Genomic DNA, 11,706 nt, shown 5'->3' on the forward strand with positions numbered 1-11,706 from the left:
TGTGTGTAACAGCAGATGCAGTGCACCCTAGAATGAATTTCATCGTATCCCGGGAAGACATTTGCGGAAAGACTCGATTGACAATGTCAACTCTGCACACAACTGTTCTCTATCTCTTGGTAAAGAATCATCAACCTCTCAGATCCAGTGAGAGATTGTAGACTATTCACTGGCATTTACAGACACTTGTCTGTACTGTGCTTATTTCCCATGAGGTCTGCATTCAAATTATTGAGGGAAAAAAATGCAAGACTTTTGCATCTGTTGAGCTCTTTCTTCTTTAAAGCAGATGATTCATCACTCTTATCTCCTTGCTTTTTTCTTAGCCTTAGTCTCCTAAGAGTTTTGAATTTGTTTTCTTTTGACATTTCTTCTTCCCTTTCCTCTAGTAACTCTTTGTCTTTGCAGATAAGCTGGCATTCAGAAGAAGGACACTTGAGAAAGACAGGAAGCCAGTAGAATAATGCCGTCACAGAAGAAGGGATGAGGTCAATGTGGGCTCTAGTCTTATGCCACAGGTTCATTATCATCACATATAGCCTCTAATTAAGATAAAATATGGTGAGTATCTTACTCCCCTACCAAATGAAAAAGGAACTTTGCTTAAACTATGGAATAATTTCAGGGGTCACCACAGTCAAATTCATGCCCATACCTCTGTATTCAGGAACTCTTCCTTCATCATCCTGAGCAATGGAGAAAGGGATTACTGACTCCAAATTTTGGAAATATTCATGTCATGGCCCATTGCCCTGATGGATTTCTTGATTTTTAATATTTATCATTTCTGCCTCTATCCATGTTACTCCCCTATACCTGCATATAGCACAGATATGGTAGATTTAGAAGATGACACTTGATTAGACACAAAATTTGGAAGAAAAATATCAAACTGTGTAGCTGAATGTTATCCAGAAGTGAAGAAAGGCATGCAGCCAGATTTCCCCAGCTCTTTGTTTCATCACATGATGTTGCTTGGATATCAGTTTATCAACAGACTTCTAGCACCACCACCATATGAACAGAGTCCATGTAAGGAAACTACACTGAATATGAATGCCAGCTTTTAAAAGTGGAGAAACTACAGTATAGGGTAAGTTCTTTTTAGGCAAATCTGTCTTTTTGTTTCAGATATATTATTTTGTATATTTTTTTCTCCCTGAATTCCACTAGTATTTTAATCAAATTTTATTAGGTATAGGCCACTTGAATAGGTAAAATGAATTTCTTCAGCAGTAGCCCCAGAAAAGCATACATGAATTGTTGCCATAAGAAAGAGCATCAATCATTTCCTTATGCTATTTGAGGAGAGAAGAAATCTTTCCAGTTTTGAAGCATATTTATTCTCTGTTCTACAGATCTGGAAAATGGGAGGAGGGATACTGAGATGATTTGAGTACAGGATAGAGCGTAGGCGTCAATCACAGAGAATGTTAAAAGAGTCTATCTTGGTTGGTTTCTGGAGTGCACATTGAAGGAAAGCAGCACTAACTAAAATATTTGTAGTTTAATTTATACGTTTATATAGCAGAATCAGTACACACAGAGACGTTGACTAATGTTTTCCTAATACATTTCTCATCTGGAAGAATGGAATCTTTGATGTGTGAGCTCAAAACAAATCAGTCTCCACACGTATGTATTACAATCGTCCTTAAGCATGTGTATGTTTGTGTGCCTATGTGTGTGCATGTGCTTGTGTGCATGAGCATGCCTGAAGGTTGGGTAGAGAGAGAAGAAACTGGCATAAAGTGAGAGCATTCTATATTTATGATTGCAGTGAATCAAATACCCAATGAGGTAGGTATTGTAACTGCTGTCTTAAGGATGAGAGAGCTGAGATTTACAGAAGGAAAGAAACTCAAGTCTTACTAATTTAAAAGGCCATACAACCTCTATTACAGTTTCTTTTCTTCAGTTAGTATATGGTGCAGGTATTGATAATAATCTGTTTAGCAGATTGTTACTATGCTTAGCCCCCAGGTGCCATAGCAGCCCAGAAGCTAAGCAGATTGTTACTATGCTTGATTTGCTGTGGTCTTACTTTCTATCATTCAATAATTCACACTGCTAACAAAGATAAAGGAGTAAGCAAAGGAGAAAGTAAGCACTGGGTTTGCACTCTGTGACTTGGCAACCTATTCCAATATGTTTATTCTTGCTGGATTGTTAAATTCATATTATTATACACACTTCAGACTCTAAACCCTAAATCACCAGGAAAGGAGACTTAATCATAGCAAATGTGACTCCTTCATTCTATATCTTTGTAAGGCAAGTGGAAACATGACAAGTTTAAGAGTTTATTTTATAATACAATGCTATAAAATTGCACATCTAAACATGGAAGAAGTGGAGAATGATGTAAAGGTATATTACACTGCCACTAAAAATCACATTTTTAAAGAATACTTAATGATCTGAGAAAGTACACAACACATATAAATCGTGATCTCCCTTTTCTAAAATCATATCCAATGTATACGGAAAAAATAAATAAATAAAAGGAAAGTGAAGCCCAGTGAAGCCCAGTGTGGTGACTCATACTTGTAATCCCAGCACTTTGGGAGGCTGAAGTGGAGGATTACTTGAGCCCAGGAGTCTGAGACCAACCTGAGAAACACAGGGAGACCTTGTCTCTACTAACATTTAAAAAAAACAACTGCTTGTGGAGTGTGCACCTGTTGACCCAGCTACTTAGGAGGCTGAGGTGGGAAAATAGCTTGAGCCCAGGAGTTCAAGGGTGCAGGGAGCTATGATCACACCATTGTGCTCCAGCCTGGGTGACAGAGTGAGACTCTGTCTCAAAAAATATATAAAAATAAATAAACAAAAGGAAATCAACAAAATGGTAACAATAATTATGGATAGTTAGATACAAGTTGAATATGCCTTATTCAAAACGCTTGGGACCAGAAGTGTTTTGTGAATTCCAGATTTTTTTTTAATTCTGGAAAATTTGCATTATCTTTGCCAGTTGAGCCTCCCAAATTCAAAAATCCTAAATCCAGTATGCTTCAATGAGTATTTCCTTTGAGCATCATGTAGGCACTAAAAGAGTTTTGGATTTGGAGCATTTCAGATTTTGGACTTTTCGATTTGGAATGCTCAACTTGTATGAGTAATCTTATTTTCTTCTTTAATTTTTAAAATTTTCCAAATCTTCAAAACAATATATATTACTTTTAGAATCAAATACAATAATCAATACTACTTAAAATTATCAAAAAATTACTACCATAAAAACAGTACACTCTACAACCCACCTGTTCCAAAAAGAGTTAAACAGAAAGACAAGGGCTCTGAATTATTCCTTAACTTCACAAATAAGTAACAATTTCATAATAAAGGGTAAGAATAGGAAAAGGTGTGGAATTAAGTAGTCTGATGATGTCCAATTATTTGGAAATGAAAGCAAAGTTCTTATCCTTTAAAACAAATTATATTTTTTAAAATTCATTTACTTACTTGCTTACTTATTTACTTAAGTACATCCCCAAAAACGGTTGAGCTCAAAGAAATTTTATGCTATGCTTTGTTGTTTCTTAGAGTTACAGGATAAACGATGAGACAAAACTGGAAAAGACAACAAAAGCTTTGGAATGTTCCACAACTTCCTTGCATTCGAGTTCCTCCCTCCATCTCTGACACTTCCTTACTAAAGGTAAGGTTTTTTGGTTTCTTTTTTTAACAGATAGAGTGACCTGTCTCTCCTTCAATGTTTGAGGACTTTTTGTGCTGTCTTTGTTTACTTAGCATTAGGAAGAATGTTTGCCCCAAAATAAGCCCTTGCTGCATGTTGAAGGCTATGTATGAGAGAGTGAATGAGCACCTGGGTAACTGCCTACACCCATCCCATTTTAGGAGCTCTGGTAGACAGTCACCTCTTCATGGCTGATCCTCTGTCAGTGATAGGAAACTCACTAATTAGCCACACTGTGGCTCCCTGTTGGAGAGCTGTTAACTCCTTTTGGTCAAAGTTAGTTAAAGCCATTCTCATAAATAATCTAAAAATTTCAGTTTTCTCCCAAACCCTCAAGGAAGGATAAACAACAGGAAAAGAATATTAGTCATGTTACCTCTTACTTCTCATTTAGGAAGTTTAGAGTTTTACTAAGGGAAAGAGGTAGGTATTTTTGCTTTGTAAAATAAAATCGTCACTTTTAAGATTTTTATCTTCCATGGAAACTCCTATTGAACTTTGGAGTTTTGCTCTTGAAACTGGCTTACAATTTTCATATAATCTTGTTCTCAATCATTTTAAAAGGCATAATTAGTTATTCAGGAGTGGAATTCATACTCTTCAAATATGCTGTCCTTTAAAATATGTACTTCAGAAACAAAAGCTGAAATAGTGTCTCAAATTATGAGGTACGTGGCTACTTTCACTCTAGATACATTTTCAATATTAAGATTTTTAGACCAAAAATATAAAACCAAAACAAAACATTAACTCACAGATTTCAGGCCCACACAAAATGTCTAACAGGTAAAAGTCACCTTACCCTACCTTTACATATAATTATCTTAAGTTCACATTTAAAGCAGTTTCTAGAGGAAAATATATAGCAATAAGTGCCCACATGAAAGAAAGGACAGATCTAAAATTGACAACTTATAGTCAAAATTGAAAGAGCTAGAGGAGCAAGATCAAAAAAACTCAAAACTTAGCAGAAGACAAGAAATAACTAAGATCAGAGAAGAACTGAAGGAGATAGAAACACAAAAAAACCTTCAAAAAAATCAATAAACCCAGGAGGTGGTTTTTCAAAAAGATCAACAAAATAGACAGACCACTAGAGCAAGGTTAATAAAAAAGAAAAGAGAGAAGAAACAAATAGATGCAATAAAAAACAATAAAGGGGATATCACTACAGATGCCACAGAAATTCAAACCATCATCAGAGATTATTACAAACAACTCTATGCACATAAACTAGGAAACCTGGAAGAAATGGATAAATTCCTGACACTTGCCTCCTCCCAAGCCTAAACCAGGAAGAAGTTGAAACCCTGAATAGACCAATAACAAGGGCAGAAGTTGAGGCAGCAATTAAGAGCCTACCACCCAAAAAAAGCCCAGGTCCAGATGGGTTCACAGATGAATTCCAGCAGACATACAAAGAAGAGCTGGTACCATTCCTACTGAAACTATTCCAAATAATCCAAAAAGAGGGAATCCTGCCCAAATCATTTTATGAGACCAACATCATCCTGATACCAAAACCCAGCAGAGATTCAACAAGAAAAGAAAACTAGAGGCCAATATCCATGATGAACATAGATGCAAAAATCTTCAAGAAAATACTGGCAAGCTGATTGCAACAGCACATCAAAAAGCTTATCCACGATAATCAAGTAGGATTCATCCTGGGGATGCAAGGCTGGTTCAACATACGCAAGTCTATAAACATAATTCACCACATAAACAGAACCAAAGACAAAAACCACATGATTATCTCAATTGATGCAGAGAAGGAATCTGACAAAATTCAACAGCCCTTTATGCTAAAAACCCTCAATAAACTAGGTATTGATGGAACGTATCTCAAAATAATAAAAGCTATTTATGACAAACCAATAGCCAATATTACACTGAATGGGCAAAAACAGGAAGCATTCCCTTGGAAATCTGGCACTAGACAAGGATGCCCTCTCTCACCACTCCTATTCAATATAGCACTGGAAGTGCTAGAGAGAGCAATCAGGCAAGAAAAAGAAATAAAGGATATTCAAATAGGAAAGGGGGAAGTCAAATTGTCTCTATTTGCAGACGACATGATTGTATATCTAGAAGACCCCATCGTCTCAGCCCAAAATCTCCTGAAACTGATAAGCAACTTCAGCAAAGTCTCAGGATACAAAATCAATATGCAAAAATCACAAGCATTCCTATACACCAATAACAGATTTAAAGAGAGTCAAATCAAGAACAAACTGCCCTTCACAATTGCTACAAAGAGAATAAAATACCTAGGAATACAACTAACAAGGAACGTAAAGGACCTCTTCAAGGAGAACTACAAACCACTGCTCAACGAAATAAGAGAGGACACAAACAGATGGAGAAACATTCCATGTTCATGGTTAGGAAGAATCAATATTGTGAAAATGGCCATACTGCCCAAAGTAATTTACAAATTCAACGCTATCCCCATCAAGCTACCAATGAACTTCTTCACAGAACTGGAAAAAAACACCTTAAACTTCGTATGGAACCAAAAGAGAGCCCACATAGCCAAGTCAATTTTAAGCAAAAAGAACAAAGCGGGAGGCATCACACTACCAGACTTCAAACTATACTACAAGGCTACAGTAATCAAAACAGCATGGTACTGGTACCAAAGCAGAGATATAGACCAATGGAACAAAACAGAGGCCTCAGAGGCAACACAACATATCTACAACCATCCAATCTTTGACAAACCTGACAAAAACAAGTAATGGGGAAAGGAGTCCCTGTTTAATAAATGGTGTTGGGAAAACTGACTAGCCATATGCAGAAAGCAGAAACTGGACCCCTTCCTGACACCTTACACTAAAATTAACTCCAGATGGATTAAAGACTTAAACATAAGACCTAACACCATAAAAACCCTAGAAGAAAATCTAGGCAAAACCATTCAGGACATAGGCGTAGGCAAGGACTTCATGACCAAAACACCAAAAGCATTGGCAACAAAAGCCAAAATAGACAAATGGGACCTAATCAAACTCCACAGCTTCTGCACGGCAAAAGAAACAGTCATTAGAGTGAATAGGCATTCAACAGAATGGGAAAAAATTTTTGCAGTTTACCCATCTGACAAAGGACTGATATCTAGAATTTACAAAGAACTAAAACAGATTTACAAGAAAAAACAAACAAGCCCATTCAAAACTGGGCAAAGGATATGAACAGACATTTTACAAAAGAAGACATACATGAGGCCAAGAAACATATGAAAAAATGCTCATCATCACTGGTCATTAGAGAAATGCAAATCAAAACTACATTGAGATGCCATCTCACGGCAGTTAGAATGGCGATCATTAAAAAATCTGGAGACAACAGAGGCTGGAGAGGATGTGGAGAAATAGGAACACTTTTACACTGTTGGTGGGAGTGTAAATTAGTTCAACCACTGTGGAAGACAGTGTGGAGATTCCTCAAGGACCTAGAAATAGAAATTCCATTTGACCCAGCAATCCCATTACTGAGTATATATCCAAAGGATTATAAATCATTCTACTATAAGGACATATGCACATGAATGTTCACTGCAGCACTGTTTATAATAGTAAAGACCTGGAATAAACCTAAATGCCCATCGATGATAGACTGGACAGGGAAAATGTGGCACATATACACCATGGAATATTATGCAGCCATCAAAAATGATGAGTTCGTGCCCTTTGTAGGGACATGGATGAACCTGGAAACCATCATTCTCAGCAAACTGACACAAGAACAGAAAATCAAACAGCACATGTTCTCACTCATAGGCGGGTATTGAACAATGAGAACACACGGACACAGGGAGGGGAGCACTACACACTGGGGTCTTTTGGGGGGAAGTAGGGGAGGGACAGCGGGGCTTGGGGAGGTGGGGAGAAATGCCAGATATAGGTGAAGGGGAGGAAGGCAGCAAATCACACTGCCACATGTGTACCTATGCAACAATTTTGCATGTTCTTCACATGTACCCCAAAACCTAAAATACAATAAAAAAAATTATCTTTAGTTTTTATTGCATAGTTATCAACTCATTTTGAAAATTCTGCTATTGTTTTGAATTCTTCGGCCTAGGGCGAACTTATTTTGTCTTGATTTTTCTAGACTGTTGATGCCACTATCTGTTTCCCTATCTGTAAAATGAGCAAAAGAAATCGCTCATCTCATAGGATTGCTGAAACTTGAGATTATGTATGCAAAATACATGCAAATACAAATGCAAAATGCTGAGCACAGTATATAATGAACCCTTAAGATATATTAGGTATGTAATAGTAATTGAAGTCCTGACCTTTCTTGTTTCTCCCTACCTTCATGAAAGTAACCGTCTAAATGGTCTCTCTACCAATGGTCTGTTTCCTGGAGTCCATTCTCCATTGCAGGGCTATTTTTTAATAATGATATAATGAACCCTTACCACATTACTCTTCCATCTGTCTCGCTTGCTTACTGAGAACTTTCAGTGGAAAATCTTCTACCAGTCCAGAGGCCTAGCGTACTTCAGCTCTGTGTAGCCCATCACAAGCTACTTTCCTCCATAAGGATCAATGAAATTATAAGATCCTGGAAATCCTTCGATGTCCCTCAGTTCAAATCAATTACCTAGAATCTTTTATTCACATCTTTTCATCATCATACAAATTAGCAGAAGATTGTTTAAGCAAATAGAGGAAATCCCCCAATTTTTATGTTCCAATTGTTGTGCATTAAAAATTATATATATGTTTAGAAAGAGAAGTCTCTCATTTCCATAAAAGTTAGCTTTGAATACACCACAATTTGAATGCTGTGGAACTCCACAGACTCATCAAAATCACCTCTTCTGTTCCAACAGAACCTCAACCGAGGGCAACAGCGCTACCTTTATAGCATTATGAGGATTTACAACTCCAGGCCCCAGTGGGAGGCCCTGCAGACCCGGTACATTCACAGCCTTCAGCACCAACAGTTGCTTGGTAAGTTTAATCACGTGATCCAAACCAAGCACCTAAGGAATCAACTCATGCTGCAGCCAGAAGTTGTTTTCAAATAAATAATTCAAGTACAATGGCATCTGCCGGGTGCTATTTTACCAACATAGCTTGTTAGCCAAGTTTCAAAATGCTTATTCTTGACAATGGAAAGCAAGGTTTTATGGGCAAATTAATAGGGTTCAAAGAAATTCGAGTATAGATTGTGATAAAATGTTAACTCTCCGAGATTTGTGGGAACTTAATCAAATAAATCAATGGGTCTGTGCTTAGAAAACCAGGCGAGGCTCAAAGCATAGCTCAGCTCCTTGCTGTGTGCAAACTCAGGCGTGGTTTACTCACAACAGCAATAGTTAGATTTATTGCTCATTGACCACATTCCAGACATGGTGCTAAGGGCTTTAAGTACAATATCTCATTTTCTCTCCACCTGATGGTCGTAGAAAATGAAGGCTCAGGCAGTTTATGTAACTTGATCAAGATCACACACAGGTAATAAATGTCAGTTAGGACTTCGAGGCAGAGCTGTCACCTTCGAAGATTATACATTTTCAGCCCCATCCTCTGCTGTCTCTCCTCTTCTTTCAACCTCTTCAGAATTTATAAAGCACAAATGAAATAATGGTTGTGAAAGACCTTCACAAATTATAAGCACCAACTTACCAGAAGGCATATGTAAAGTCCTCCCTTTTCTTGTAGGAAATGATTTCAGTTGCTGGCAGCCCTCCATCATACTGTTCTCCTAACTCCACTAGAGTGCTTTTTAAACAAAAATCTATTCACTTGTCTTTAGCATATCTACTTTATGCTGTCATTTCTGTATTTACATAAAAGGAAGGCATGGTGTTTGCAACTTATTTAACAAAAATGACAACAATAGTAGTTACCTTTTATTGAGGGCTTACTGTGTGTCAGGTGCTCTTCTAAGAACTTTGCAGATATTATATTTAACACTCAAATACCTCTAAGTAGTAGCTTTATGTCTTTATAACCTACAGTTTACAGAAGAGAAAACTAAAACATAGACATGTTAAATAGCTTGATCAGGGTCATACAACTATTTAATAGTAAACAGAGAAGGCTGGATTCAGTCTGATCCCCATGATTGTCTGAAGTGTCACTAGAAGCATCATCTAGTAGCTTTATTTTTAGAGCAAAATTACATAGAAGCCAATGAATCCAGAAGCAGAAGTATTCAATGCTTAGTGCACATAAAATCCACCAGATACCTTATTAAAATGCAGATTTCCAAGCTTAACCCTCTGACTTTCTGATTCAGAAGGTCTTTAGAAAAGAGTCACAAATCTGCATTTTTAATAAGCATCTTTAAAAAGCATGTGGCCTCAGCTCAGTGATTCACTAGTTGGTGGTCTGCAGACTACCCACTTTCAGAAACACTGAGAGAGATCAATTGTATGTTTCTGGTTTGAAGAAATTTTTGATATTGAAGATATCATGGCTCCAGTCTCTTTCCAAATAATTTGACATGTTAATTAATAAGTATTTATTATTGTATGAGAAATGCAAAAGAAGAAAAATATACTTCAAAGATTGTATAATCTGGGCATGCTCACCACAAGAGAAGAAGAAATTTTGTATACATAAGTAAATATTTGCAGTTTTGTTTTCTTATTTGTTGTGTAAAATTATTGATTTTGAAGTTTCTCTCATTTCTTTCTCCTAGGCTATATTACTCAACGGGAAGCCTCGTCTTATGCTCTTGTACTTACAGATTCAACCAAGAGAGCTTCAGCCAAGGTAGTTCCTCAGAGAACCATTCCCTGGAAATCTTCAGCCATGATAAGAAAATGTCCATCAGTACTACCTGTATCTGTGGTTTTACCTAGGGCCCAAAGTAAAAGGTGCCGAAAACTCAGGAACTGAGATTTGGCAGCATTTTCAGAAACAGGAAGTTTGCCCATGTTCCTGTTTCCCTGTATCTAGTGGGTGCTTAGTACATATTTGTTGAATGACAGTGAATAATTTCTAATATAAACCCAGACCTAAAAATAATCTCTGATTCATATAAATTTCACCAGCAATACCAAGTTAAGAGTTTTAAGAGCAATGGATCTGAGAGTACGCAAGTGTTTCCACATAACATCCGTAGAGTAAAAAGACTTTTAAAGCTTTCAAAGTAAAAGTTTCCTTTGAATTAGAACCTCCCAGAGAAGTCCCCAAAACAGTGAAAGGGGACAAGTGACCAGAAGAGACCAGGTCCTCTGTCACTGGGTGACCATTCTTTGCAAACTACCCTGTGTACATATTGAAAATCTACAAAATAACAAGGGGTTAACACTGATCATAGAGGGCTTTCAAAACCATATAATCTCAGCAACAATTGGCCTGTGCATTTCCTTCCTCTCCTCTTCCCCATCACGCAATGGCATTTAATTTGGCCCCAAAGCTCTTCTAGTTCTCACCTGGCTTGATCACTTTCTGTCATCGGGAAACTTGCACTTATCATCTACCAAACCTGAATTGATTTTATGCAGCTGTAACTGGCCTTGACATGGGTAAGAGAATTCATGCACACATCTTTCCTGGCAGCTGAAGAAACACTCTTAAAAGAATGTGAAATAGCCTCAAAGACTTGATTTCAAGCCCAACCTTTCTGTGGCCTCAATGGTTTTAAGCAAAGCACACAAAACTATACTAAATAAAAAGTGATATAGCAGTGAGTTGGATCATCATATAACTAGCACAGTATTACATTAGTTATATTTAATGGTTATTCTCATTACCAGATGTGTGTGTGTGTGCGTGTGTGTATAAAATCAGTCACCAGGCTGGGTGCGGTGGCTCACGCCTGTAATCCCAGCACTTTGGAAGGTCAAGACTGGTGGATCACCTGAGGTCAGGAGTTCGAGACCAGCCTGACCAACATGGAGAAACCCCATCTCTACTAAAAACACAAAGTTAGCCAAGCATGGTAGTGCATGCCTGACATCCCAGCTACTTGGGAGGCTGAGGCAGGAGGACTGCTTGAACCCAGGAGTCAGAGGTTGCTGTGAGCTGAGA

The 11,706-nt window shown here is 37.5% G+C and overlaps 1 protein-coding gene across 1 annotated transcript; it reads left to right on the forward strand.

Moving 5' to 3' along the window:
* Positions 1 to 1,070: 1,070 nt before the first annotated feature.
* Positions 1,071 to 10,569, forward strand: FAM216B (family with sequence similarity 216 member B). Its single transcript, XM_064361805.1, has 4 exons — positions 1,071 to 1,093; positions 3,550 to 3,664; positions 8,550 to 8,670; positions 10,370 to 10,569. Exons 2-4 carry the CDS (start codon positions 3,566 to 3,568, stop codon positions 10,567 to 10,569), a joined length of 420 nt encoding a protein of 139 aa, XP_064217875.1. The 5' UTR covers positions 1,071 to 1,093; positions 3,550 to 3,565.
* Positions 10,570 to 11,706: the final 1,137 nt, after the last annotated feature.

This window comes from Aotus nancymaae, unplaced genomic scaffold, assembly GCF_030222135.1.
Source record: "Aotus nancymaae isolate 86718 unplaced genomic scaffold, 86718_ANA_hifiasm-v0.15.2.pri h1tg000043l, whole genome shotgun sequence".
In the NCBI taxonomy this organism is placed as follows: Eukaryota; Metazoa; Chordata; class Mammalia; order Primates; family Aotidae; genus Aotus; species Aotus nancymaae.

Bases quoted from the DNA above. Each gene is read 5' to 3' on its own strand.
- FAM216B (XM_064361805.1), top strand. From the start codon at position 3,566: ATGAGACAAAACTGGAAAAGACAACAAAAGCTTTGGAATGTTCCACAA. The intron at 3,665-8,549 runs GTAAGGTTTTTT...CTGTTCCAACAG, and splicing joins CTGACACTTCCTTACTAAAG to AACCTCAACCGAGGGCAACA. The intron at 8,671-10,369 runs GTAAGTTTAATC...TCTTTCTCCTAG, and splicing joins TCAGCACCAACAGTTGCTTG to GCTATATTACTCAACGGGAA.